Raw genomic sequence first — 26,853 nt, forward strand, 5'->3', positions numbered from 1 at the left:
CTGTCTTCTATGTCCCCGACTCTACTTGGGACTATAAGCTTATGGGCTCCAATGCACTTGCTCCGACACAGGAGCGCCAAGGCCAAGGCCAGGACCCCATGTCCTGGCTAGAGAGGAGAAAACCACCCCGCCCCGGCTCCGCAGCTAAATGGAGGAAGACTATCATTCCCAGACACCCTTTCGAAGGGGGCTGGAGATTCGCCTTCCACGCCCTCCCCGCGGAGGAGTGAGCATGCGCAACGGCAGCTGTGCTTGGCGCTGAAGGCTGCGCGGAGGAGGACTGCATTTCCCAACAGGCCCTGCGTGCAATTTTCGGCCCCGCGTGACGAGTGACTTCCGGCGTGGAGGGGCGGGGCGCGAGGCTGAGGCAGCAGCTGGGGCAGCTAGGGGAGCGGCCGGGTGGCCGGCGGGCACAAGCCGCCATGGAGGCTGTGCCCCGCATGCCCATGATCTGGCTGGACCTGAAGGAGGCCGGTGACTTCCTCTTCCAGCCGGCGGTGAAGAAGGTAAGTGCACCCCCCCCCCCCCCCCACCTCTCCGGCGTAGCTCCGTCTGCCAGCGCGTGACGCCCCCTGCGCGTCCATCATTTCCCTAGGCCCTGGTCGCAGGGTCGGATGAGGCCAGGAGGGGCCTCCCCTGGCTTTTCTCAGCCTGGTTCCTCACCCCCCCCCCCCCCCCCCCCCCCGCCCTCCGCAGACATTCCTCTCCCCTCCTCGCCCGCTCGGGGCCAGCATCCGCAGCCTTTTTAAAACCCGCTTCCCTACTTCTTCCCCGGGCCATCCACGGTTCCCACCGAGGCACCAGACTTCCTCCGTGTGACGCTCCGGACCTAGTTCTGCTCCGCCCCTCCTCCACGCCGGGACCGCCCCGCGGGGGAGCGGTGGGCGGCCCTGGCCGTCTAGTTTGAACTGTGCCCTCCGTGCGCTATCAGTCCAGGAGCGGACTGGGATGGACGCCGGTGATGGCTCAGCATGTGTGTTTCAAGATGGGAACCAGAGGAATGCCTGACCTCTCTGCGTTTGGGGTCTCTCTGACAGTGCGATTCTCTCCGGTCTCTTGAGAATAAGAACCATATACAGGAGCCCCCTTGGACCGAAAGATACAGGTCCTTGTCATTTTGGGGGAGGGTTATTGCTTTTCTTAACTGCCCGAAGGGGATAACAGTTGTAGCTCCTGAAGAAACATTTGCAGTCGTTGTGTTGAACCGTCAGTTGGACGGGGAAGGCAGGCGGGTTTGGTGGTGATGGAGGAAGAGACCTCTGTGGCGAGATCAGGTGGGGCTGGTACAGAGAGGGGCCAGGTGTGTTGAATGAGCATCGGGTGCCCTCTGAGACATCTCCCGTGGGGAGGGCCACCTAGTTGCAGTGGGTCAGAGCAGAAGAGAAAAGGAGCCAGGTTGTTTCAGGTTGGCATCCTTGTGTTTTCAGTAGAGCAGCTACCAAAGTAAGTCCCAGGTAATCTAGGCAGTGGACCACCCAGCAGGGTGCTGAAGAAGAGGGATAGAAGAAGGACAGTAGGTTTGGAAGTAGTTACCCCAGTAAACTATCTCCCTCCTCTTTACACTGCCCCTGCCTTAGTTCAGACACTCACAGTTTGTATTCCTTTGATTCTGTCATGAAATCTCTTTGGGTGTCTGTTTCCTCATTTGTGAAGACAGGAAATTAGATTAATCTAAAAGTTAAGAGTTTTGTTACCTTTTCCTCAGACTTTGGCCTTCTATCTGCTCTCTCATACAAGCACAATTAGATGACTTTTCTAAAACAACAAAACTCCTTTGTTTTCTAGTTCAGTCCCAACCCATTTAGAGGTCAGCCTGACCAACCCCAATTCTTTCAGTATTTTTTGAGGGTCCAGTGTGTGCTTGATCTATGTATTTGTTACAGATCCTGTTCATATTCAGCCATTTGCTGTTCCCTTAACATTCTCTGTATATTTGCTCTTCTCTGCCTTTGGTTGTGGATTTTCTCCCACCCAGAAGAACTCTTGTCTTTGCCTTGTGGGATGGGAATGGGATCCTTCTTTAATGTCTGTATATTCTGTCCATCTTTCAAGGTCCAGTTTAAGTTCTGTCTCTTCCAAAAGGCTTCTTGAATCCGTACATCTGGATTAATCTTTCCCTTCTCTGAATCCCTTTTTCCATTCTTTTCCTGGTGTCAGTATGTGTGCTATGTTTTAATTCCTCTATTCAATTCTAAGTGACCTGGGAGGCATCTGCATGCTGCTCGAAGCCTAGCAGGGCCCCCTCTACATAGTTGGCATTCAGGAAAACATTTCTCAAATGATTGAATGACAGTCTAAAGGGAATTTAGACATGGTGACCATACATTTATGGAAATCCAGTGGATAAAATCCTAGCCCAGAAAATCCTAAGAGACGTTTTGTTTTTAACTTATCCTTTGATATTCTGATCACTGTTGCCTAACCAACAAGGTTTTATGTGAGTAATGACTTCGCTGGAGTAGTTGCTCATTACCATTTAGCCTGAGGTGGTATCAGATGCAGAAGAAACTTCGTTCTGCAGACATCACCTCTTTTTGTTTCCTCTTTGGGATTGGGGAAGATACCACCAGTTTATTTGATAGGTTAAGATTGGGGCTTGTATTGCGTGAACCCACTGAAAAGGAATAGCAGCCTGTGGGTAGGCTGGGCTCGAGAAGGGCCAGCTCCCTCGGGGTACCCTGGATCTCTTCCTGCAGAGAAGACTGCAGAAGCCACTGCAGTCTGGGAACTCTTCCTGACCTGGACTCCTCTCCTCAGCCCTAGAGCCCCTACTCTGCCTCTGCCACTCGTACCCTTGTCTTCTTCTACCCTTTCTCTCAGCTGTGGGAACCTTCACCAATGACTTGGAGCTGAGAGGTAGAATTTAATGTAGAATACTAGGGTAAAAATGGTTCTGTTGAGGTCAACCTGTTGAGCACTATGCTGAGCCTTGGAAATACAGATGAATAAGAGACTGTTCTTTCTTTCTTTTTTTCTTTCTTTTTTAAAGAATTCAGTTTAGTAGAGGAAACTTAAAATTAAATGGTAATATTAGTGGAAGTGTATGTGCACTATACAGAAGTACCAGCCTAAGGAGGGGCCATCAGAGAAGGCTTGGTGGGTTTTGAAAGATGAATAGGAATTTTCTAGATAGCTAAAGGGCTTGTTTCTTTGTGAGGCCTGGGCTGTTGAAAAGACCTTTCATAGTGGTTAGTATTAGTTTTCGCTCCTGATGGACATGACTTCAATTATGGAATAATGTGAAATAAGAGCCAAGAGAACAGCAAATGGTTTTGAGCTGCAGTGCCAAGCTTTAGGTGGGGATACCTGGACCCACATAATTTTTTAGTGGGAAAATGCTGCTGTCTTTTCACTTTGTTTCCTGTGCTTTGGAGCCCAGAGTGCTGACTCATTGGCAACTGATGAAGGCTGACCTATACTTTTCATCACTGAGTGATTTTGGGGACAGGTGTTGGTGTTTGAAGTTGTTTCCTCTTCTGGTCTCAAATACCTGCCTTTAATCAACTGCATTAGAGCTTAAGTCAAGCTCACTTGGACTTAGGTGTTAACATCCATTTCTGATTCATTCATTGAACAAATAGTTACTGAGTGACTATATGTGCCAGCCCTGGGAATTCAGGGCTATATGTTATGATAAAAAGTCCTGCCTTCATGGAGCTTACCTTCTAGGGTCCACATGGTTATCTATCCTCAAGGGCAGATGTATCATGTAGTAGCCACCCTGCCAACTCAGTGACTTCTTGGCCTCTCTCCTCCCCACCCTTACTTAGCTGGATTGGTTTCTGAATCTCCACTTTTCCACCAGGTTCCTCCAGAGAATCTGCCTACTATTCAAGGCCTGCCACCACTTGGCTTCAGCCTCCTTCTCTAATTCATTCCCCCAGGCCTCTCCTATAGGAACTTTCAGTCTCTTTTCCTTCCACATCTGGTCATTGTTCTTGCTCTGGTCCTTACTGGAATTCCTTTCTTCCTGTTCATCACTCAGGTTGAACCATACCTCCTCAGGGCCCCTTTAGCTGCCTGGCTGTTATACCACACTCCTAAATTCAGACCAGGCCTACCGCTGTTAACACTCAGTTGACCTGCACCACAGAGTGCACACTCTTATTACCTCTTCTTACTGTTGATCTTATTCACATGTAGGTAAAGCCTCCTTTTCAGGTTTGTGGAATCCTCCCCGCTGCGATTTCTCATGGGATAGTTGACTCCTTTGAAACACTTGCTACATAGAAAAGGAAATCAATGGCCAGAGGCCTAAAAGGGGGCCCTGCCTTCTCAACAGTGAGGAGCATGGGACATTGCCAATTACCTGTGGTGATGACCTGTCTTTTCTCTTACCACAGATCTGGAGTTACCGAGCCTGTCTGCCCACTGTGTTTTACAGCAGAATGGCTCCAGGAACAGATGACGTGCACTGTCCAGTTCATTCTTCTCTGATTTTTTTTTTTTTTTTTTTTTTTTGGGGGACAGAGAGAGACAGAGCATGAACGGGGGAGGGGCAGAGAGAGAGGGAGACACAGAATCGGAAACAGGCTCCAGGCTCCGAGCCATCAGCCCAGAGCCTGACGCGGGGCTCGAACTCACGGACCGCGAGATCGTGACCTGGTTGAAGTCGGACGCTTAACCGACTGCGCCACCCAGGCGCCCCCCATTCTTCTCTGATTTTAATCTCCTACACCAAAAGCCTGTATCCATTTCACTTGAGATTCTTTCCTTTCCTCGGGAAGTAATAAATACTTATGTGTGGAGAATGCTTCATAAGTGTTGGATGAATGACCTAGTCTAGTTCTGGCACCTGCCACGAGATGTAACTTGAGTTGTCCTTGCTGGTGTTGTTTAGAAGAGATGTGGGAGAGATTCCTTGAGTGTAGAGACAGAGGTTAGACTAGGCGAGGATGAAACTCTGTTCTCATCCTCAGTGCTGTTGGCTTGTTATTTGGCTTTAGGTTTGCTGACACCAAGAGGCAATCCAACTCCTTTCTCTGAATAAAATTAATCTCATGTGAAATTCAGTAGCAAAGCATATATCGTATTGTATTTATTAATAACCCTATATGTGGGACTTAGTTTTGTGTGTATTTCCATGGACCAGCCCAAGGAATCCCCGATTTCCCCATATTTGAGTAAATCCTGCAAGTGGAGAAAAGAGAAATATATGTACAGTGAACGAAGGTAATGTTTACACCTGTGATGCCTTTTATTCTCTTTTCTTCTTGGATTATTGCTTTAATTAGTACCGTGAAATTCCAAGATGTTCTGTCAAATTAAGAGCAAAAGCTAAACACCGCCAGCATCTGGGGGTGGGGGTGGGGGAAGCATGCACAGAAGAATGAGAACATGATAATTAATACAAGAGAAAGTGACACAAAAGGAATATCCCTGGGTCAGGAGTCAGGAAACCTGGCTTGGAGTTCTAGCACAGCCATTGCTGATCTCTAGTTTCCATTTTTCCAGTCTGCAAAAGAATGGCAGGACCTAGGATGAATGTTTCTCATCTGTGATGAATGTGATCTTATCTGCCTACAAAATTCTGTGCCATTTGTTGCTCAGTAAAAGAGCAGAGTAGTATGGAAATAGCCTAGACATTGGAATCAGACCGACCTTGGTTTAGGTCCCATCCCTTCCACTTAATTGCTAGGTGACCTTCAGCTGCTACAAATGATTATAAAACTAATCTGGTCCTCATTTTTCTCACCTATAAGATGGAAATAATATACCTCTTAAGCCTGTGAGAACAAGAATTAATGCATGTGAGTCCCTATGAGAGGTCTTGGCATACTGTATTGATATTTCTCTGGAAATGGCCTTTGTATGCTTATTGTTTGCACTTGTAACTCCTTCCTCTCTTCTCCACCCCCCCCCCCCCCCCCCAGTGTCTCTGATCCTTAGACATGCTCTCAATTAACATAGACATGTCCATAGGTCTTATTGTTTCCTCAGAAAAGGATCCCCAACTTCTTCAAAGCCCGGCCGGGCTCTGGAGGTTCTCTGGGTCCTGTTGACCCTAACTACCTGTTGGTTGTGTGGGTGCATTGGGGTCCTGTCATTGCCTTCTATGGTGGCAGTGACCTGCTGCTAGGCCTTCCATCTCAGATTGTCGGGAGCTTCACATCCTGACCAGACTTTGTTCTGAGCTCTGTAGAACACAGACTGCAAGATGGTCTCTGTTTTTTACTCTAGAACCTTCAGCCAGCCTTTTTCCTCTCTTTGGTGGGGGAGTGATCTGCAGTCATAGAGGACTCCATCAGAGTTTAAAAAATAACCTGGCTGCTCTGTTGTGGCTATGAGATTCACTATGTGGCTAGAGATTCATTTTCTCTAACTCTTTCCCCAGAATTATTTATGAGAACTGTATTAAAAATAGAGGGAATGAATTGGTCTAATGTGTGATTAAGAACCTGGACTCTGAAACCCAAATGTTTGGGTTTTAGTTACTGTTCCATCAGTTATTAGTGCTGTGAGCCCGGCAGATGCCCTGACCTCTTTGCCTCAGTTTGTTCATTTCCTCATCTGTAAAGTGGTGATGATAATAGTATCTACTGCTTGGGGTTGTTACAGGGTTTGAGGAACGTTTTAGGTGCTCACCACAGAGCCTGGTCTGTGGCAGGAGCTCAGTCAGTTTTTGCTGCTGCTGATCTTAGAGGAGGAATGAGACAGGTAGAAGGTGACCTCTTAGGGACAGTTTGCTGGGGTTGGGGGCAGCCTTTCTCTCTCCTTCACCATGTGTGAACAGCAAGGACAGGTGTTTTTAGCGACGCCAGGAGAAGCCTTGTTTCTAAGACTCCAGTATTCCTCTATCCCATGGGGCCTCCGGGCTGTGTGTACTGTTACTCTAAAACCTCTTACCAAAAGGGAATTAATCAAGGAATACATGCCCATTTTAGTCAAGTTCTACCTTACAGCCCAGGCCACACTTTATATTTATGGTGTTTGGAGGGCTGGTTGAGAAGAGGTTTGGCTAGATCCAAGCGAGGATTGTAAACCAGGAGCCCATAAACGGGCTTCAGAGTGTCTGCGAACTCCTAACATTGTTTGCACATTTTTGCGTTTGTGCATAGTCGAGCATTTCTAGGAAGATTTCTTTCATGGCTTTTATCATATTGTCAAAGGACTTACAGAAGGCCCTGTTGGGCAGAATGTCCCATCTTCTGAATTTTTCGGAGTGTCTCCTTTTGGTATTTTCAATTTGTTCATCCCTCCTCTGCATTTCCTGTAAAGGCAGCCATTTGCTGAGGATCTAACACATACTAATGAGGCCCCTGCTGTTCCTGACGCACTCATTGTTTGGTGTGGATTGGAGGGGTGTCACTGGCATGACCCTGCCACAAGGCACAGTCTGGTGCAGGCATGTTTGGAATGTAGAGAGAGCAGCAGCTGAAGTTCAAGGAAGTGACATTTCATCTGAGTCTTAATAGAGAAGAGGTGACAACATGGGGACAGGTATCGAGACCTGAGAGCAATTCCATAGGACTGTTGGCTGGGTGTCCCTGGAACATGCTAGCGGACAGTCTCTGAAGGCTGTTGGGAGCAGGTTGTGAAGAGCCCTGAACTCTGTGCCTAGGAGATTAGATTTGGACTTGGAGGCTTTGGGGAGCTACTGTTGCACATTCTTTTTAGATTACAATTTTTGTCTTTAGATTGCAACTCATTTCTCATAATCTCACTATCCTAAGAAAAGCATATTTTGGTTTATTTTTTTCCCCAGGTGCGTGTGTGTTTCAGAAGGCTCTGAAGTTAGGAGTGACATTGGAGTTGTGCTAGAAAGATCATTCTGGCCTCTAAGTAAGCGATAGCTTCGAAAGGGTTGCAAGAGGATAGAATGGAGAGCTCATGGACACATGGGACTTTCAGGAGGTAAAGCCAACAGAAGAGTGGTCAGGGTCAGAGGTTTTGGGAGCGTGACTGGGTGATGCTGAAACAAATTCAGCAGTAGCCTCCCTTCTGTCTGTCCCACCTCTCCCTTTCCCTGCCAGGGCAGATAGGAGCTGTTCCACAGCCTTCCAGGTTTCCATGTGGCCAATTCCCTAGCCATGTGGCATAGGTCCTGGGAAGGGACCTCACAACAGGTGAGTGGGCCACAGACATCGTGCGAGTGTGCTGCTGGACAGAGAGGCCACCTCTTTTCAGTCTTTGAACCTCAGGGAACCTGTGAGGTGGGCATCAGTGCTCAGTGTTGGTGGAATGGATGCATCTGCCCCCTTCCCCCCACCCAGATTGCTAACTCAGGCAGCGGGAACTGCAATGGCAGTAGTTCAGCTGCCTTAGCCTGTTGATCTTAGGTAAACAAGGGGTCTTTTGGCCCAGGCTCTGCCTCCAGACTGATGAGTGTGCTCATTGTCCTAGAGAGTCAGCTCCTGAGGTGAAGAGTGCTGTTGTGGGCGGGCGTGCCAGTCCCCTCTCTGATGCGGGCAGTGACTTTCCCGTCTCCTGTCTGGATCATTGCCATCACACGCCTGTGGGCCTGTCCTCATGTAAATCCTTTATTCTGTGGTGCTTTTTCCTAGCGAGAAGGGCTGGCTGGTGAAGAAGCCTTTGCACTCCCACTCTCACTTGGTATCTCTTGTCTGTGTTGGTTGTTGGGTTGGGATTATGGTTGTGATCTCAGAACACAGCAGGGTCCAGTCCTTGAAGGAGGCTTGAATTTGTGGCCTGTTTTGGGATGCTCAGTAGGATCCTATTTCAGCCAGCTAAGTTCCCCAATTCCTGACCTGCCAGAGTCCTGGACTTTACAAAGAGGGCAGTAGCATGACAAAGACCAGCCAGGGTGTTCACACAGGGTCATCCAGTGTTACTTTCCATTTTGCTCAAAGGTGGAGGCTCTCATGGTCAGCTTTTAGTGCTGCCCTGTTACTGAGGTAGATTTCCCGGTGGACCAGGAGGTAAGCTCATGCTTGTGGGTCTGGACCCAATCCTGAGCCCTGACTTGTGACTTCCAAGGACTCTGGGCAGGAGTGGGAGCCGGGGAGTGTTTTGTATTCCTGGCTTACATCTCTCTCTCTCTCTTTCTCTCTCTCTCTCTCTCTCTATGTGTGTGTGTGTCTCTATGTGTCTCTCTCTAGTTTGTCCTGAAGAATTATGGGGAGAACCCAGAAGCCTATAATGAGGAACTGAAGAAACTGGAGTTGCTCAGACAGGTAGGAGGATAGTATTTTTATGCACATATGAACAGGATTGGTTTGATAGGGAGGTAAAGAAACCACCTGGAACTGTGTTCTTCTTCTAATTTAGTATTTTTTCCTCTGTAAAAGCAGCAAAATTAATGATAGAAAAGTTTGAAAATGTAAAAAGTAAAAAAAATGTAAAAAGTAAAAGATAAACTTAAAAATCCTTCTCAGAAAGTTTTGCATATATATTTTATAATTTATACATATTTATATATAATTTATATACTTATATTTAAATGTGTATGTATGTTTATATACTATATATAATTATAACATAAGTATATATGTTAAATTATATAAATATGTGCATGTGTGTGTGTGTATATATATATATATATACACACATATATGATATGATTGACCTTTTAACAACATGGGTTTGAATTGTGTGGGTCCACTTATATGCATTTTTTTTATAGTACAGTACTATAAATGTATTTTCCTTATGATTTTTTTAAAGTTTATTTATTTTGAGAGAGTGCATGCTTGCGTGCAAGGGACTGGCAGAGAGTAAGGGAGAGAAGGGATCACAAGCAGTCTCCATGCTGTCAGCACAGAGCCTGGCTTGGGGTTCGAACTCCCGAACTGTGAGATCATGACCTGAGCTGAAATCAAGAGTCCAGTACTCAACCAACTAAGTCACCCAGATGCCCCTTCCTTGTGATTTAACACTTCCTTTTCTCTAGTTTCATTGTAAGAGTACAGTGTATAATACATATAACATACAAAATGTGTGTTAATTGACTGTTATCAGTGAGGCTCTGGTCAACAGTAGGCTATTAGTAGTTAAGTTTGGAAAGTCAGAAATTATAGTGGATTTTTGACTGCATGGGAGTCAGTGCCCCTACCCAGTACCCCCCTCACTGTTGTAAGTGTCAACTGTGTGTACTATATACAACCACAGTAGGATCATACACCACCCAGACTGCTCATGTGGTCTGCTTTTTTCACTTCATGTATTGTAGATTTGTTTCTGTATTGATGAAAGTAGAACAGTAGTATTTTTAATGTCCTGTAATCATCACATTGCACTGGAATTTAATTAGTCTTGTCTCAGAGAACATTAGGTTATTTCAGTTTTTGGCATTGTGAATATAATCCCTGTCTGCATTCTTGGGCACGTATGGGATTGTTTCTGTAGGAATTAGTGGGCAGATGGGATGCACTTGTTTTCATGTGCACCCCTAACTCTGATATACATGCCTACTCCTGCTGTTACTTTTCATTTCTGGCGGTCTGGTAGTTGAAAAGGGTATTTAATTTTAATTTTCAGTTATTTCATTAGTAGTAAGGTTTCACAGTTGTCAGTGTGTTTGTTGTATACCTTCTTTTAGGAATTGTCAATGTCCTTTGCCCATTTTTCTATTTTTTTTCATTTAAAAAATTTTTTAATGTTTATTTATTTTTGAGAGAGAGAGTGTGCGAGCAGGGGAGGGGCAGAGAGAGAGGGAGACACAGAATGTGAAACAGGCTCCAGGCTCCGAGCTGTCAGCACAGAGCCCAACGCGGGGCTCGAACTCACAGACCGCGAGATCGTGACCTGAGCCGAAGTCGGACGCTCAACCGACTGAGCCACCCAGGCGCCCCATCTCATTTTAAATCAAAAGCTAGAAATGATTAAGCCTAGGGAGGAAGGCATGTTGAAAGCCAAGATGGACTGAAAAGTTGAAAGGTAGGCCCCTTGCTCCAGTTAGCCAGGTAGCCAAGTGGTGAATGGAAAAGACAAGTTCTTGAAGCAAATTAAAAGTGCTCCTCCAGTGAACACGTGATTAATGACAGAACCACATCAGCCATTGCTGATGTGGAGAAAGTTTGAGTGGTCTGGATAGAAGATCAAACCAGCCACAACATTCCCTTCAGCCAAAGCCTCGTCCAGAGCAAAGTCCTTACTCTCTTCAATTCTGTGAAGGCTGAGAGAGGTGAAGAAGTAAAGTTTGAAACTAACACAGGCTGGTTCATGAGGTTTAAAGAAAGAAGCCATGTCCCTAACATAAAAATATAAGGTGAAGCAGCAAGTGCTGATGTAGCATCTGCAGCAAGTGATCCGGAAAGTTTGGTTAAGATAATTCGTGAAAGCAGCCACACTAAACAACGGATTTTCAATGGAGACAAAACTTAGCCTTCTGATGGAAGAAGATGCCATCTAGGACTTTGACAGCTAGAGAGGAGAAGTCAATGTCTGACCTCAAAGCGTCAAAGAACAGGCTGACTCTCTTGTTACAGGCTAATGCAGCAGGTGACTGTAAGTTGAAGCCAGTGCTCATTTACCATTCTGAAAATCCTAGGGCCTTTAAGAATTATGCTAAACATACTCTGCCCGTGCTGTATAAATGGAACAACAAAGCCTGGATGGCAGCACATGTATTTACAATGTAGTTTACTGTATTTTAAGGCTCCTGTTGAGACCTACTGCTCAAAAAAAAAAAAAAAGATTCCTTTCAAGATATTACTGCTCATTGACAATGCACATGGTCACCCTAGAGCACTGATGGAAATGTACAAGATAAATGTTGTATTCGTGCTAACACAACATCTGTTCTGCAGCCCATGGATCAAGGAGTAATTGTGGCTTTCAAACTTATTCTTTAAGAAATCCATTTCTTTTTTTTTTTTTTTTTTAATTTTTTTAAGTGTTTACTTATTTTTGAAAGAGAACATGAGCAGGGGAAGGGCAGAGAGAGAGGGAGACACAGAATCTGAAGCAGGCTCCAGGCTCTGAGCTGTCCTCATAGAGCCTGATGTGGGGCTCAAACCCATGAACCGTGAGATCATGACCTAAGCTGAAGTTGGATGCTTAACCGACTGAGCTACCCAGGTGCCCCTCCTGTTTTTATTTTTTAATTTTTTAAATTTTTTTTTTTTTTATTTTTGAGAGAGAAAGAGACAAGCATGAGCAGGGGAGGGGTAGAGAGAGAGGGAGACACAGAAGCTGAAGCAGGCTCCTGGCTCTGAGCTGTCAGCACAGAGCCCAATGCAGGGCTTGAACTCACGAGCCATGAGATCATGACCTGAGCTGAAGTCAGCTGCCTAACCAACTGAGCCACCCAGGCGCCCCTTTAAGAAAGATATTTCTAAGGCTATAGCTGCATAGATAGTGATTCCTCTAATGGATCTGGGCGGAGTAAAATTGAAAACCTTCTGGAAAGGGTTCACCATCCTAGATGCCATTAAGAACAGTCATGATTCATGGGAAGAAGTCAAAATGTCAACATTCATGGGAGTTTGGAAGAAGTGGATTCCAGCCCTCACAGATGACTTTGAGGGGCTCAAGACTTTAGTGGAATAAGTAACCACAGGTGTGGTGAAAACAGCAAGAGAACTGGAAGTGGAGCCTGAAAATGGGACTGAAGTGCTGTGATCTCATGATCAAGCTTGAATGGATGAGGAGTTGCTTCTAATGGATGAGCAAAAAAAAGTTTCTTGAGCTGGAATATACTGGTGAAGATGCTGTGAAGATTGTTGAAATGACAACAAAGGATTTAGAGTATCATGTACGCTTAGTTGATAAAACAGCAGCGGGACTTGAGAAGATGGACTCCAGTTTTGAAGGAAGTTCTATTGTGGGTCAGATGTTCTCGAGTAGCATTACACGCTACAGAGAAATCGTTCTTGAAAGGAAGAACCAGTCAGTGCGGCAAACTTCATTGTTGTCTTGGTTAAGAAATTGCCACAGCCGCCCAGCCATCGGTGACCACCACCCTGATCAAGTCAGCAGCCATCAGTGTGGAGGCAGGACCATCCACCAGCAAAAAGATTACAACTCACTGAAAGCTTAGATGATGGTTAGCATTATTTTAGCAATAAAGTGCTTTAAAAAAAAATTTTTTTTTAACATTTATTCATTTTTTGAGAGGCAGAGTGAGACACAGTATGAACAGGGGTGGGGCAGAGAGAGAGGGAGACACAGAATCTGAAGCAGGCTCCAGGCTCTGAGCTGTCAGCACAGAGCCCGATGTGGGGCTTGAACTCACGAACTGTGAGATCGTGACCTGAGCTGAAGTCGAATGCTTAACCGACTGAGCCACCCAGGTGCCCCAATAAAGTGCTTTTAAATTAAGGTATGAACTTTTTAAAGATCTAATGCTACTGCACACTTAATAGACTACAGTGTAGTATAAACATAACTTTTATATGCACTGGGAAACCAAAAAATTCATTTTGACCCACTCTATTGTTTTGGTCTGGATCTGAACCTGCAATATCTCTGATGTGTGCCTTTACCTTTCTTCTTACTACTTTATAAGACTTATTCACACATTAATGGTATTGCTCCTTTATCTTCTATGATACAAATTTTTTTCAGTTCATTGTTTTTGTTTATTATGTTTTTAGTGCACACTTCAGATTTTATATATAAATGTGTAAGGTCCATCCCATCCTTCCTTTTACCTGGCTTTGCTATGCACCCAGAAAAGCTTTGTCACCCATGTAAAATTGTGAGCAGTTACATATGTTCTGCTAGTACGTGTACTGGTTGATTTTTACTTGTCTTTATATGACATATATTTAAGTATATGATAGGTAAGGGGAAGCTTGTACTTTAACTTTTTCTCCATATGTTTTCTACTTGTTGGAAACACTCTTATACTGAATTCTTATATGTACTTTAGGTCTTTTCAGAATTTCCTGTTCTCTTCCACCATGTATCTGCCTGTGACAGGTCCACAGTATTTTAAGTATTGTATCTATTGTAGTTTTTCTATCTGCTAAGACTAATTCCTGGTGATAACTTTTCTTTTTCAAGTTTTCCAAGGCTATTCTCAAATGAGTATTTCTCAATGAACTTAGAATCTTTTTGTCAAGTTCTGCAGAATAGTGTTGGGAATTTTGTGAGCTCATACACCTTACAGGTTGATGAGATAGAATTAATATCTTTATGAGGTTGCTCTTCTCTGCATTTCTTCATATATATTACATACACACACATACACACACACACACATGTGTGTGTGTGTGTGTGTGTGTATGTGTGTGTATCTTTTTTTTTTTTTTTTCCTCCCCAGGCTTCTCAGTAAAATTTCCTTCATGTAGGTTTTTCACATATCTTGTTGAGTTTATTTCCAGATTTTTTTGGTTGTTGTTGCTATTGAGTGTCCTTCCCCATTCTATTATATATATTTTTCACCTGTTAAGAGTTGGTGTAGAGAAAAGCAACTGAGCAATTTAAGTTTAGTTATTTATATATTTGTAAGTAATCTTTACATCCAATGTGTACTCAGACTCAAGACCCTGAGATCGAGAATTGCAGTCTCCTCAGACTGAGCCAGCCAGGTGCCCCTCCATCGCAGATCCTATCCATACATTTTTCTATTTGGTTAACATTTTACCAGTCCTTGCTAGTACTAATTTCTGAATAGCTGATATAGAGAATGTTGGTAGTCTATGGGAATGCAAGCTGGTGCAGCTACTCTGGAAAACAGTATGGAGGTTCCTCAAAAACTAAAAATAGAACCACCCTGTGACCCAGCAGTTGCACTACGAGGCATTTATCCAAGGGATATAGGTGTGCTGTTTCGAAGGGACACCTTCACCCCCATGTTTATAGCAGCACTATCAACAATAGCCAAAGTATGAAAAGAGCCCAAATGTCCATCGATGGATGAGTGGATAAAGAAGATGTGGTATGTATATACAATGGAGTATTACTCGGCAATCAAGAAGAATGAAATCTTGCCATTTGCAACTACGTGGATGGAACTGGAGGGTATTATGCTGAGTGAAATTAGTCAGAGAAAGACAAAAATCATATGACTTCACTCATATGAGGACTTTAAGGGACACAACAGATGAACATAAGGGAAGGGAAACCAAAATAATATAAAAACAGGGAGGGGGACAAAACAGAAGAGACTCATAAATATGGAGAACAAACTGAGGGTTACTGGAGGGGTTGTGGGAGGGTGGATGGGCTAAGTGGGTAAGGGGCACTAAGGAATCTACTCCTGAAATCATTGTTGCACTATATGCTAACTAATTTGGATGTAAATTAAAAAAAATAAAAAATAAAAAAAATGTTGGTAGTCTAATTGAAAATACATCCAAAGTTAACAGGTCACTTGTGTACTAAAAAGTCACGAGTACTATTGGTTTATTGCAAGGATGACTGCTTAGATATGTGGCCGGTGATAGACAAGAAAATACTAACAGCTAATGATTTTTACAGCATGTATGTACATCTCTGAGACCTGAGCTCAGTCAAGCCAGTACAGACTTCAGACCTTCAGACTTCTAACAAAAATCCCAGGGGGAAACATGTCTTAACAACAGTGCATAAAATGATTAGGAAGATAATATATAAAAATATATTATTTGTAATTTGTTAGAAACCTTATTACAAGGAACTTACCTGACTTTTAAAAAATATTAAAAAATTTTTTTCATTGTGGTAAAATACAGGTAATGTAAAATTTAGCATCTTAAACATTGTTTTTTACAGCTTTATTGAGGTATCATTTGTATACCATAAGATTTACTCAATTTAAGTGTACAGTTCAATGAATTTTAGTAAATTTATGGAGTTAATGCAGCTTTCATCACAGTCTAATTTTAGAACATTTGTGATATCCCCAAAAGAAACTTCTTGCCCATTTGTGGTCATTCCCTGTCCCTATTCCCAGTCCAGACAGCCACCAGTCTGCCTCTCCTTTTCCAGAAATTTCTCAGAACTCCTTTAGCCTCAGTTTCTTTGTCCAAAAAATGGGTTTCCCGATGATCCTTACTTCATTTTATCATTGTGTGGATTAGGTGAGATAATCCAGTATCGGTCCATTGTCTGGTATTCAGTAAGCACTCAGTGAGTATTAGCTATCATTATTATTTTACCTAGCTATCTGCAATCCTTAGGGATTAAACCTGCCACGTTTTCTTAGATCTAAAATATTAAATCAGATTTACTCAACTGCCTTTTTTTTTTTTAACTGAACTTTAAACTACTTTTATTTATTTTTTAAGTTTACATCCAAGTTAGTTAGCATATGATTTCAGGAGCAGATTCTTTAATGCCTCTTACCCATTTAGCCCGTCCCCCCTCCCATCACCCCTCCAACAACCCTCTGTTTGTTCTCCATATTTAAGAGTCTTATGTTTTTGTCCTCCTTCCTGTTTTTATATTATTTTTGCTTCCCTTCCCTTATGTTCATCTGTTTTGTATCATAAAGTCCTCACATGAGTGAAGTCATATGATATTTGTCTTTCTCTAATTTCGTTTAGCATAATACTCTCTAGTCCATCCATGTAGTTGCGAATGGCAAGATTTCATTCTTTTTGATTGCCAAGTAATACTCCATTGTATATATATACACCACATCTTCTTTATCTATTGATGGACATTTGGCTCTTTCCATACTTTGGCTATTGTTGATAGTGCTGCTATAAACATGGGGGTGAATGTGTCCTTTCGAAACAGCACACCTGTATCCCTTGGATAAATACCTAGTGCAATTGCTGGGCCGTAGGGTAGTTCTATTTTTAATTTTTTGAGGAACCTCCATACTATGTTCCAGGGTGGCTGCACCAGTTTGCATTCCCATCAGCAGTGCAAAAGAGATCCTCTTTCTCTGCATCCTCGCCAACATCTGTTGTTGCCTGAGTTGTTAATGTTAGCCATTTTGATACGTGTGAGGTGGTATCTCATTGTGGTTTTGATTTGTATTTCCCTGATGATGAGTGATGTTGAGCATCTTTTCATGTGTCAGTTGGCCATCTGGATGTCTTCTTTAGAGAAGTGTCTATTCATGTGTTTTGCCCATTTCTTCACTGAATTATTTGTTACTTAGATGTTGAGTTTGATTAAGTTCTTTACAGATTTTGGATACTAACCCTTTAGTTCATATGTCGTTTGCAAATATCTTTTCCCATTCCGTCAGGTGCCTTTTACTTTTGCTGATTGTTTCCTTTGCTGTGCAGAAGCTTTTTATTTTGATGAGTCCCACATCTTAAGCATTTTGTGTGTGTGCATCGTAACCATTTTTAAGTGTATAGCGTTGTTAAGTACGTTTACATTGTCATGCAACCAGAACTCTTCATCTTGTAAAACTGACACCTTGCACCCATTAAACAACAAATCCCCATTCCTGCTTCCCACACCCTGGTAACTACTGTTCCACTGTCTCTGTGAATTTGACTACTTTACTACTTGACATAACTGGACTTACATAGTATTTATCTTTTTATAACTGGCTTATTTCACTTGGCAAAATATCCTCAAGGTTCCTCTGTGTTTTAGTATGTTTCAGAATTTCCCTTTTTCAGGCTGAGTAATGTTTCATTGTATGTACATACCACATTTTGTTTATTCATTTATCCATTGATGGACACATGGGTTGCCTCCACCTTTAGCCTATTGTGAATAATGCCACCGTGGGTGTGGATGGGTTGTATGTGTAATGCTCATGTACAAATATCTGTTTGAGCCCCTGCCTTCAATTCTTTGAGTATATATCCAGAAATGGAATTGCTGGTTCATATGGTAATTCTATTTGTAATTTTTAGAGGAACCTCCATACTGTTTTCCACGGCAGCTGCACCTTTATATTTCCACCAACAGTGTACAAGGGTTCCAGTTTCTCCACATCCTTGCCAGCATGCATTATTTTCCATCTTTTTTATAGTAGTCATCTTGAGGAATGTGAGATGGTATCTCATTGTAGTTTTGATTTTGCATTTCCCTAATGATCAGTGTTGTTTAGTATCTTTTCATGTATTGTGTATCTGCTTTGGAGAAATGTCTATTCAGGTCCTTTGCCCATTTTTGAACAGAGTTTCTGTTGTTATGTCGTAGTTCTTTATATATTCTGGGTATTAACTCCTTATCAGATACATGACTTGCCAATATTTTCTCCTATTCCATGGATTGCCTTTTCACTCTGTTGATTGTGTCCTTTGATAGTCAGAAGTTTTACATTTTGATGTAGTCCTGTTTATCTGTTTTTTGTTTCCTGTGCTTTTGGAGTTCTACTCAAGAAATCATTGCCAGATCCAATGTCACAAAGATGTCCTTCCTTTGTTTCTTCTCCTTTGTTTCTTCTAAGAGTTTTATAGCTTCAGCTCTTAAATTTAGGTCTTCGATCCATTTTAGGTTTATTTTTGTAAATGGTATAAGGTAAGGGTCCAACTTCATTCTTTTGCATGTGGATTATAGTTTTCCCAGCACCGTTTGCTCAGAAGACTGTCCCCCGTTGAACGGTCTTGGCACCCTTGTCAAAAATCATGTGACCCCATGTATTAGTTTACTATGGCTGCCATAATAAAGTACCACAGACTGTGGCTTAAATAACAAATTTAGTTTCTCACAGTTCTGGATGCTGGAAGTCTGAGATCAAGGTGTTGATAGGGCTGATTTCTTCTGAGGCCTCTCTCTTGAGCTTGTGGATGGCCATTTTCTCGCTGTATCTTCACATAGTTGTCCTTCTGTGCATGTCTGTGTCCTAATCTCTTCCTATAAGGACAACAGTCCTATTGGACTAGTGCCCATTTGTATAATTTCAGTTTACTTTACCTCTTTTAAGGCTTTATCTCTAAATACAGTCACATTCTGAGATAATGAGGGGGGTAGGACTTCAACATATCAATTGGGGGCAGTACAGTTCAGCTCATAACATCATATATGCAAGGGTTTATTTCTGGGTTCTTTCCTCTCTTTCATTGGTGTATATGTCTCTTTATGCCAGTATCACATTGTTTCAATTATTGTAGCTTTGTAATAAGTTTTGAAATTAGCAGTTGTGAGGGGCGCCCCCGGGGTGACTCTCAGTTGGTTGATTGTCTGACTTTGGCTCAGGTTGTGATGTCATGGTTTATGAGTTCAAGCCCCGCATCGGGCTCTCTGCTGTCAGCCTGGAAGCCCACTTCAGATCTTCTGTCCCCCTTTCTCTTTGCCCCTCCCCCACTGGCACGCCCGCACACACGTGCTCTCACACAAAAATAAAACATTTACAAAAATGTTTTTTTTAATTAATTGTGAAATCTTTAGCTTTGTTCTTCTTTTTCAAGATTGTCTTGGCTCTTTGGAGTCCCTTGAGATTCCATATGAATTTTAGAATGGATTTTTCTCTTTCTGCAAAAAATGCCATTGGGATTCGGATAAGGATTTCACTGAATCCCTAAGGATCAAAAATCCAAAAAAGTAGATCATTTTGGGGGAGGTTTGCCACCTTAGTATTAAATTTTTTTAATACATGAATATGGATATCTACCCATTTATTTATGTCTTTAATTTTAAAGTTTCTGGCAAAATTTTGTAGTCTTTTGCGTTCTTGGTTAAGTTTACTTCTGTGTAATTCTTTTTGATGCTATCGTAAATGGAATTTTTTTTAAATTTCATTTTCTAATTGTCCATTGTGGTTATATACAAACAAATGAATTTTGTGTACTGATTTTTTTATTCTGCAATTTTGCTGAATTTATTTCTAACAGGCTTTTTATGAACTCTTTAGGGCTTTCTATATATAAAATCATGTCTGTATACAGAGATAATTTTTGCTTCCTCCTTTTTAATTTAGATGCCTCTTATTTCTTTCTCTTGCCTGATTGCTCTGGCAATCCAGTATGATGTTAAATAGAAGTTGTACAAGTGGGAAGCCTGTCTTATTCCTAGTCATAGAGGAAGAGCTTTCAGGCTTTTACCAGTTTGATACGATGTTAGTTAAGAGTTTTTCACATATGGCCTTTATTATGTTGAAATAGAGGAACTTAACTGACTTTTAAAGAAGGTGACACTGTTCTTAGCAAATTTGTCCAAAAGGTGAAATATCTCACTACTCTGTTTCAAAGAAGTTAAAAACCACTTTTCCTATTTGAATAACAAAAAGTTGAAATAAAAATTTTACTTACAATTTCAAAGTGTAGGAGATTGTATCTTTCTCCCAAAGCAGGGATAATTGCTTTTTGGTTTTTTTTCTTGTTTTATTTTAGAGAGAGAGCACACGAGCATGTGCCAGTAGGAGGGTGCAGAGAGAAAGAGAATCTTACTCAGGCCCCACAGCCAGTGTGGAGCCAAATGTGCTACTTGATCCCATGACCCTGGGATCATGACCTGAGCCAAATAAAGAGTCAGACACTCAACTGACTAAGCCACCCTGGTGCCCCAATGGCTATGTTTATATATACTAAAGAGGTAAACTACTGTGTATAAATTGAATTTTTTCCTTTTTTTGAAATATATTAGTCTCTTATGTAGAAAACAAAAAGTGGAGTCACACATCTTTGTTAAAATAATTTTAGCTTTTATAATTGCCCACGTATGTACGTTTACTGCGATCTTTATTTCTTCATTGGGCTTCAGGTTACTATAAGGTGTCCTTTTGTTTTAGCAGTTCTTGCCGGGTAGATCTGGTGGCAGTGAATTTGCTCAGCTTTTGTTGATCTGGGAATGTCCTAATGTCTCCTGAGTTTTGAAGGACAGTTTTGCTGGATATAGGATTTTTGTTTGCAGGGTTTTTTTCTTTTCTTTGTCTTTTTTTAAAGTAGGGCTCCATGTCCAGTGTGGAGCCCAGTGCAGGGCTTGAACTCAGATCAAGACCTGAGATCAAGACCTGAGCTGAGGTCGAGTTGGACGCTTAACTGACTGAGCCACTCAGGCGCCTTAGCAGGCGTTTTTCTTTCAGTTCTTTGAATGTATGGATCTACTGCCTCTGGTCTCCAGAGTTCCTGGTGAGAGATCTGAGAATCTCTTTGAGGATCCCCTGTATGTGATGAGTCGCTTCTCTCTCGCTGCTTTCCAGATTCTCCGTGTCTTTGGCTTTTGACAGTTGACTACAGTGTGTCTTGTGTGGGTCTTTTGAGTTCATCCTGCTTTGAGTTTTTTAAGTTTCACGTCTTTCACCTAAGGAGTTTTAGGCCATTATTTCTTCAAATGTTTTCTCTGTCCCTTTCTTTCTTCTTTTTCTGGGATTTCTACAGTGCTTTTGTTGGTCTGCTTGAAGATGTCTTCACAGGTCCCTTAGACTGTGTTCACTTTTATTCAGTATTTTTTCTTTCTGTTCCTTAGACTTGGTAATTTCAGTTGTCCTATTGTCAAGTCCACTGATTCTTTTGTCTGCCTGTGCAGATCTGCTTTTCAGTCTAGTGGTGAATTTTTCAGTGTAGTTATAGTACTTTGCAGCTTCAGATTTTTTTTTTTTTTGTTTCTTTTTACATTTTCTCTTTGTTGATATTTGCATCTTTCCTTACATTGTTTTCTTGGCCTTCTCTACATCTTCCTTTAGTTCTTTGAGCATCTTCTTTTTAAAATTTATTTCTATTTTTATTAATGTTTATTTTTGAGAGAGTAAGCACACAAACTGGAGAGGGAGGGAGGGAGGGAGAGAGAGAGGGAGAGAGAGGGAGAGAGAGAGAGAGAGGATCCGAAGCAGGCTGTGTGCTTTCAGCACAGAGCTCAGTGTGGGGCTCAAACTCACAAAGCATGAAATCATGATCTGAGCCAAAGTCGGATGCTTAACCAGCTGAGCCCCCCAGGTGCCCCAGTTCTTTGACCATCTTTAAGATAGTTGTTTTAAAGTATTTGTCTAGTACATCTACCACCAAGTCTTCTTCAGGAGCATTTTTTTTTTTTTTAAGTTAATGTATTTTGAGAAAGTGCAAGCAGGGGAGGGGCAGAGAAAGAGGGAGAATCTCAAGCAGGCTCCGTGCTGTCAGTACAGAGCCCCAATGGGGGGCTCAAACTCATGAAGCAGTGAGATCTTGAGTTGAAATCAAGAATTGGACACTCAACCAACTGAGCCATCCGGGTGCCCCTTCAGGGACAATTTCTGGTTTTTTGTTTTGTTTTGTTTTTCCATTTGAATGGGCCACACTTTCCCTTTTTTTTTTTTTTTTTTGTATGCCTGGTGCTTTTTTGTTGAAAACTGGACATTTGAACCTAATGATGCGGTGACTCTGGAAATCAGAATCTCTCCCTTCCTCGGGGTTTGCTGGGCTTTTTGTTTTTTGTTTTTTGTTGTAGCCTGTGTGTCAAGAATTAGCTGAGGTTTAGGGGTGCCTGGGTGGCTCAGTCACTTAAGCATTCACCTTCAGCTCATGACCTCATGACCTCATGGTTCATGAGTTCAGGTTCTGCATTAGGCTCTGTGCTGACAGCTCAGATTCTGGAGCCTGCTTCGGATTCTGTGTCTCCCTCTCTGTCTGCAAACCTCCCCCCACCCCCTCCACCCTGGTTTGCACTCTGTCTCTCTCTCTCTCTCTCTCTCTCTCTCTCTCAAAAATAAATATCAAAAAGAAAAAAAGAAAAAGAATTAGCTGAGGTTTCTGAACTTAAGGTCTTCTCAAGTCTTCTAAGCCTGTGCCTTTCCCTGGATGTGCATGGTGACTTTCTCATTTCCCCTGTGTATATGGTTGCTTTCGAATGTCAGTCTGGCTCCCACATGTCAGTCTGGCTCACAGAAGGGAAAAAAGACAAATGGAGGGGTGAGTGGAAGGAGAAGTACTGTTGCTTTATTTATTAAAAATGTTTGTTCATTTTGAGAGAGAGTGCTTGTGAGCAGGGGAGGGGCAGAGAGAGAAAGAGAGAGAGGGAGGGAGGGAGAGAGAGAATCCCAAGCAGGCTCTGCGCTGCTAGCATAGAGCCTGACATGGGGCTCAGACTCACAGACCGTGAGGTCACGACCTGAGCCAAAATCAAGAGTCGGGCACTCAACCGACTGAGCCACCCAGGTCCCCCAGCACTGGAGCTTTAAATCCCCTTTGAAGTCACTTCCACCTGAGGGAAGGTGCAGCAGTGGAGGGAGGTGTTTGTCCACCTTCCCCTTTGCTCCTCTGAGATCGGAAGCAGCAGTCCGTGATCAGAACACAGATGCCCCGTATTTGGAGGACAGAATCCTTGCTGCCTACTCTGGCTCCCACAGACTGTGCAGGCTGCTCCAGAAACACGTGCAGGGCTGGGGGCTGGGTAGCTGCTACTGTGCCAAGAGCTAAAATTCACCAAAATTTACCACCTAAGCCTTCCTCTGTGAGCTACAAGCCTTCAGTAGACTCCAGAGCTCCAAAATAGTCACCTCAGACAGATTCCACCAGTGCCATTGTTGTCTTGGTGGGCACAGGTTTCTGCTGCTTCCTCCTCTTCCACTTCCCAGAATATTCCTCATAAATTTTTTAAAAAGGTTTTACTTGGACAGTTTGCAAACAGTGAGAGAATCTTAACCCCCAGGACTGCCACCATTTTGTGTGCACATGCCACGCCCTGGGAGCAGCACTCCTCCTGGTCTCCGAAACCTCTTCTGCGGCACATTCTTTCAGGTGTGGGGCAGGCGGCCTGCACAGAGCAGTGGGCTGGAGAGCACCGGCCCAGGACCCAAGGCTCTTCCCAGGCCCTGGGAGGACAGAGACTAGGATAGCTACTTCTTCTAGCCGGGACTTGATTTTTTTTATCCAGAAAGTGTGAGAATTGGACTGGATTCGTGTTTCTTCAGCAAACAAACTGTTGTGTATAATCCAGACCAAAAAACCTCCCAAGTTCAGCAGTACATGAAGCGAAAATAAGAGTTTAAATTAGGAGGGGAGGGTGGGTGAGGGGTACTGAGGAGGGCACCTGTTGGGATGAGCACTGGGTGTTGTATGGAAATGAATTTGACAATAAATTCCATGTTAAAAAAAATTAAAAAATAACTAAATTATTACAGCAATTTTTTAACACTGGTCTAGTGAATTACAGAAAATGTGTCAAAGCAGACATGCAAAGCAGAGTCAGCATAAGTGAAGTTAAGCTTTTACCATGACTCTGTGATTTGCAGTTCAAATGGAGGGTGGATATAATTTGGGAAGCTATAGGCAACCCTCTTTGTGCGATCTGGCCCCAGTTTCCTCACCTGAAAAGCAGGGGCTGGAAGAGTCGTCCTCTAAGAAGACCTTCCAGTTGTAACTCCGAAATTCTCAGTTCTGTGACTGCAGGGCATAAAGCTGGGCTCATGAGGGTGATGGGAGTGCTGCGGCTTCAGAGCTTCCTTTCTGACTCCTGTTCTGCTTGGCTCCTCCGTGTGTATGTAGGCGACAGAGAACATGGCAGGTGGGACACGGAGGGCCGCGTTTCTTGGCTGGATTAAAAGTGCCAGTGGAGTTGTGTGGCTTGGAGGGAGGGTTGCTTCCATTGTCTCCCAAAGATGGTGTTAGGAAGTACAAAGACAAATCTCTATTTTAACCTTTTTATATGTGCTTTATCGAGTATTTTAAAAAATGTGTAGCTAGCACATCAGATTTGTTGTTTCAAAGAGGTGGCTGCTTAAGATGCGGCTCCCACTTTGAAAAATGGCGTCAGCCTAAAGGGAAAGGTTATTAAGTCCCCATGGTATTTGATGACAGCAGAGGTTCTGATGGGGAGGGGGTGGTGACTAGATTCCAGACGCCCTGGCCCTGGCCTGAGGGACCGGTCACACCTTACCAGCATGGCCGTGAGCCTTCGCCTTGCTCTGCGCCCTCTGGAGGCTGCTCCACAAGGGAGCTTACATTCCTGCTCCGAGGGGACGATGGGGCCCGGGGGAGAGCTGCTGAGTGGGACGGGCCCCAGCTCTCCCTTCTGAGGCAGGGGTCTTGGAGCCCAGCTCCACAGGGTGGTGTCCTGGAGGGTTTCTTCTAGCAGGTGGTGCTGGCCAGCTGTGCCCTGGAGTCCGGGGGTGGGGGGGCTGGTTCACCCAGCTGGGGGGCGAGGGCATGCACAGTGCCTCCGGCCCAGCCCTTTTTTGTGTTGGGCACTTGCTTCTTGGAGAGTATGTTGTCTACTCTTCTCTTTGAGCACAGGTTTTGTCTGCTTTGTTTTGTTTCCCCAAAATGGGAAAAGTTTTGTTTTTTATAAAGAGTAAAAGTATTCAATATAAAAAATAGAGTATTAAATACATATCTCTATGTATATAGAGAATAGGATAAATTACTTAGACCCAGTGGTAATCATGTAACATTTTGGTGTATAACCTTCTAGAATCTTTTGTCTTTGTGTATATACCTAGTTGGCTCTCATTATCTACGTAATTTTACATAAATGAAATCATACTGCTCATCTGTTACTTTTTTTTCCCCCAACGATAAATATGTCATAAACATCTAAACATAATAGAGACTCTTGTCTTCAGCCTTTGTGGCTGTAGAGTATTCTCTTTTGTGGGTAGGTGTGACATAATTTATTTAAACAGTCCTCTTTAATGGAAATTTTGGTGGCATCCAGTATTTGGCCCTGTTAATAATACTGTGATAAATACCCTGTGTGTTCATCCACGCATTTGCTTTACTGGGTATCTTTTACTGTAGGTTTTAGATACAGAACTGTGGGTCAGCATTAAGTACTTTAATGTTTTTTTCCTAGTATTTATTTTTTTTGAGAGCAGCGGGGAGGGGCAGAGAGAGGCTAGGGGTGGCAGGGCTCAGAGGATCTGAAGCAGGCTCCGAGCTGACAGCAGACAGCCTGATGTGGGGCTGGAACTCACAAACCCTGGGATCATGACCCGAGTTGAAGTCAGATGCTTAACTGAGCCACCCAGACACATCGTACATTAACATTTTTAATGTATGTTTTAAAACTGCCTTCCAGAAAGGTGGGACTGAGCCAGCCAGCCAGCCCTGGCTGGTGGGATGGGTGTTGAACAACTACAGGTTTAGCTGTGGGCTTTCTTTGCATCCCTTGGAGTGTGCAGTCTCCTAGCTCAGATGTATGTTTCTTGGGCATCTGTGGGCAGACAGACCTGCCTGTACTCTACCCCAAATGATGGCAGGCCTGCTTCTCCCATCTGCCCCCCAGAATGCGGTCCGTGTCCCACGGGACTTTGAGGGCTGCAGTGTCCTCCGCAAGTACCTAGGCCAGCTCCACTACCTGCAGAGTCGGGTCCCCATGGGCTCGGGCCAAGAGGCCGCTGTTCCTGTCACCTGGTAAGAGCTGGCAGGCAGGGCTGGGGGGAGCCTGGAGGGTGCCTGGGCAGCCCAGGGTGTTTGGATGGTGGGGGTGTCCCTTCCCTTTACTCTCCTTCCCGCCCCCTTCCTTGCTGCCGAGGATGGGGAGTGGCTTGGTGTGGTCTCCCCAGGCCTCCCTCTGACCTGCAGTGGGGTAGCTGGTCCCATCACCTGGCCTCAAGGTCCCGGCCAGCTCCTTCCCTTAAGATGATGGGGGTGGCCTGTCTGCAGGACCGAGATCTTCTCTGGCAAGTCTGTGGCCCATGAGGACATCAAGTATGAGCAGGCCTGCATTCTCTACAACCTCGGTGAGCTGCCTAACCCCTTCTCCATGTCCCTACCTCCCAGGCCCGCCAACCTAGGATCTCAGCTCAGCAGAAAGTCACAAAGGCAGTGTGCTCATGGACAGAAGGTCCCCGGATTCTGACCCCTTCACTGCCTCCCCCATAGCTCTGCCAGCACCTCTTTTCTGGGCCGTGGGCAGCCACCTGCTGGGGAGAAGCTCCATTGGGCTGGCTGCCACATGGTGTTGCTGCTGTGTGCTCTGGCCAGGAGTAGCGACCTGTCTTCATAGACTGGACAGCACTGCCTTGGCTTCTGGTTGGTCTCAGCTAGCCCTGCTGACTTGGCCTTAGTGTGGCTCAGGGGAGGTGCCTGGGGAGCCCCAGAGTCCTGTGTAGGCACCCCTGGGGCTTCAAGACTGGACCTGTAGGCTAGGGGCTATGGATGGGAGCTCCTCCTTCCAACACCCACACCTCTGCCTGGTGTAGAGCAGCAGACTGAGGGGCCAGGCTGGACTTCTGAGTGTGTCCTTGGGCCAGCAGCC

At 43.9% G+C, this 26,853-nt stretch overlaps 1 protein-coding gene across 2 annotated transcripts in view; it reads left to right on the forward strand.

Moving 5' to 3' along the window:
• The first annotated feature begins 340 nt into the window (after window positions 1-340).
• PTPN23 (protein tyrosine phosphatase non-receptor type 23) overlaps window positions 341-26,853 on the forward strand; it is a 34,393-nt gene continuing 7,880 nt past the window's right edge. The window contains exons 1-4 of one of the 2 annotated variants that reach the window (XM_053898178.1): window positions 341-506; window positions 9,060-9,134; window positions 25,879-26,006; window positions 26,259-26,335. In XM_053898178.1, coding sequence (XP_053754153.1) covers window positions 423-506; window positions 9,060-9,134; window positions 25,879-26,006; window positions 26,259-26,335 — 364 coding nt within the window. In that variant the 5' untranslated portion in view covers window positions 341-422. The remainder of the gene's footprint in view (window positions 507-9,059; window positions 9,135-25,878; window positions 26,007-26,258; window positions 26,336-26,853) is intronic. The other variant, XM_053898180.1, reaches the window with a different exon arrangement.

The sequence above is a fragment of the Panthera pardus genome, unplaced genomic scaffold, assembly GCF_024362965.1.
Source record: "Panthera pardus isolate Hobbes unplaced genomic scaffold, ASM2436296v1 HiC_scaffold_8, whole genome shotgun sequence".
In the NCBI taxonomy this organism is placed as follows: Eukaryota; Metazoa; Chordata; class Mammalia; order Carnivora; family Felidae; genus Panthera; species Panthera pardus.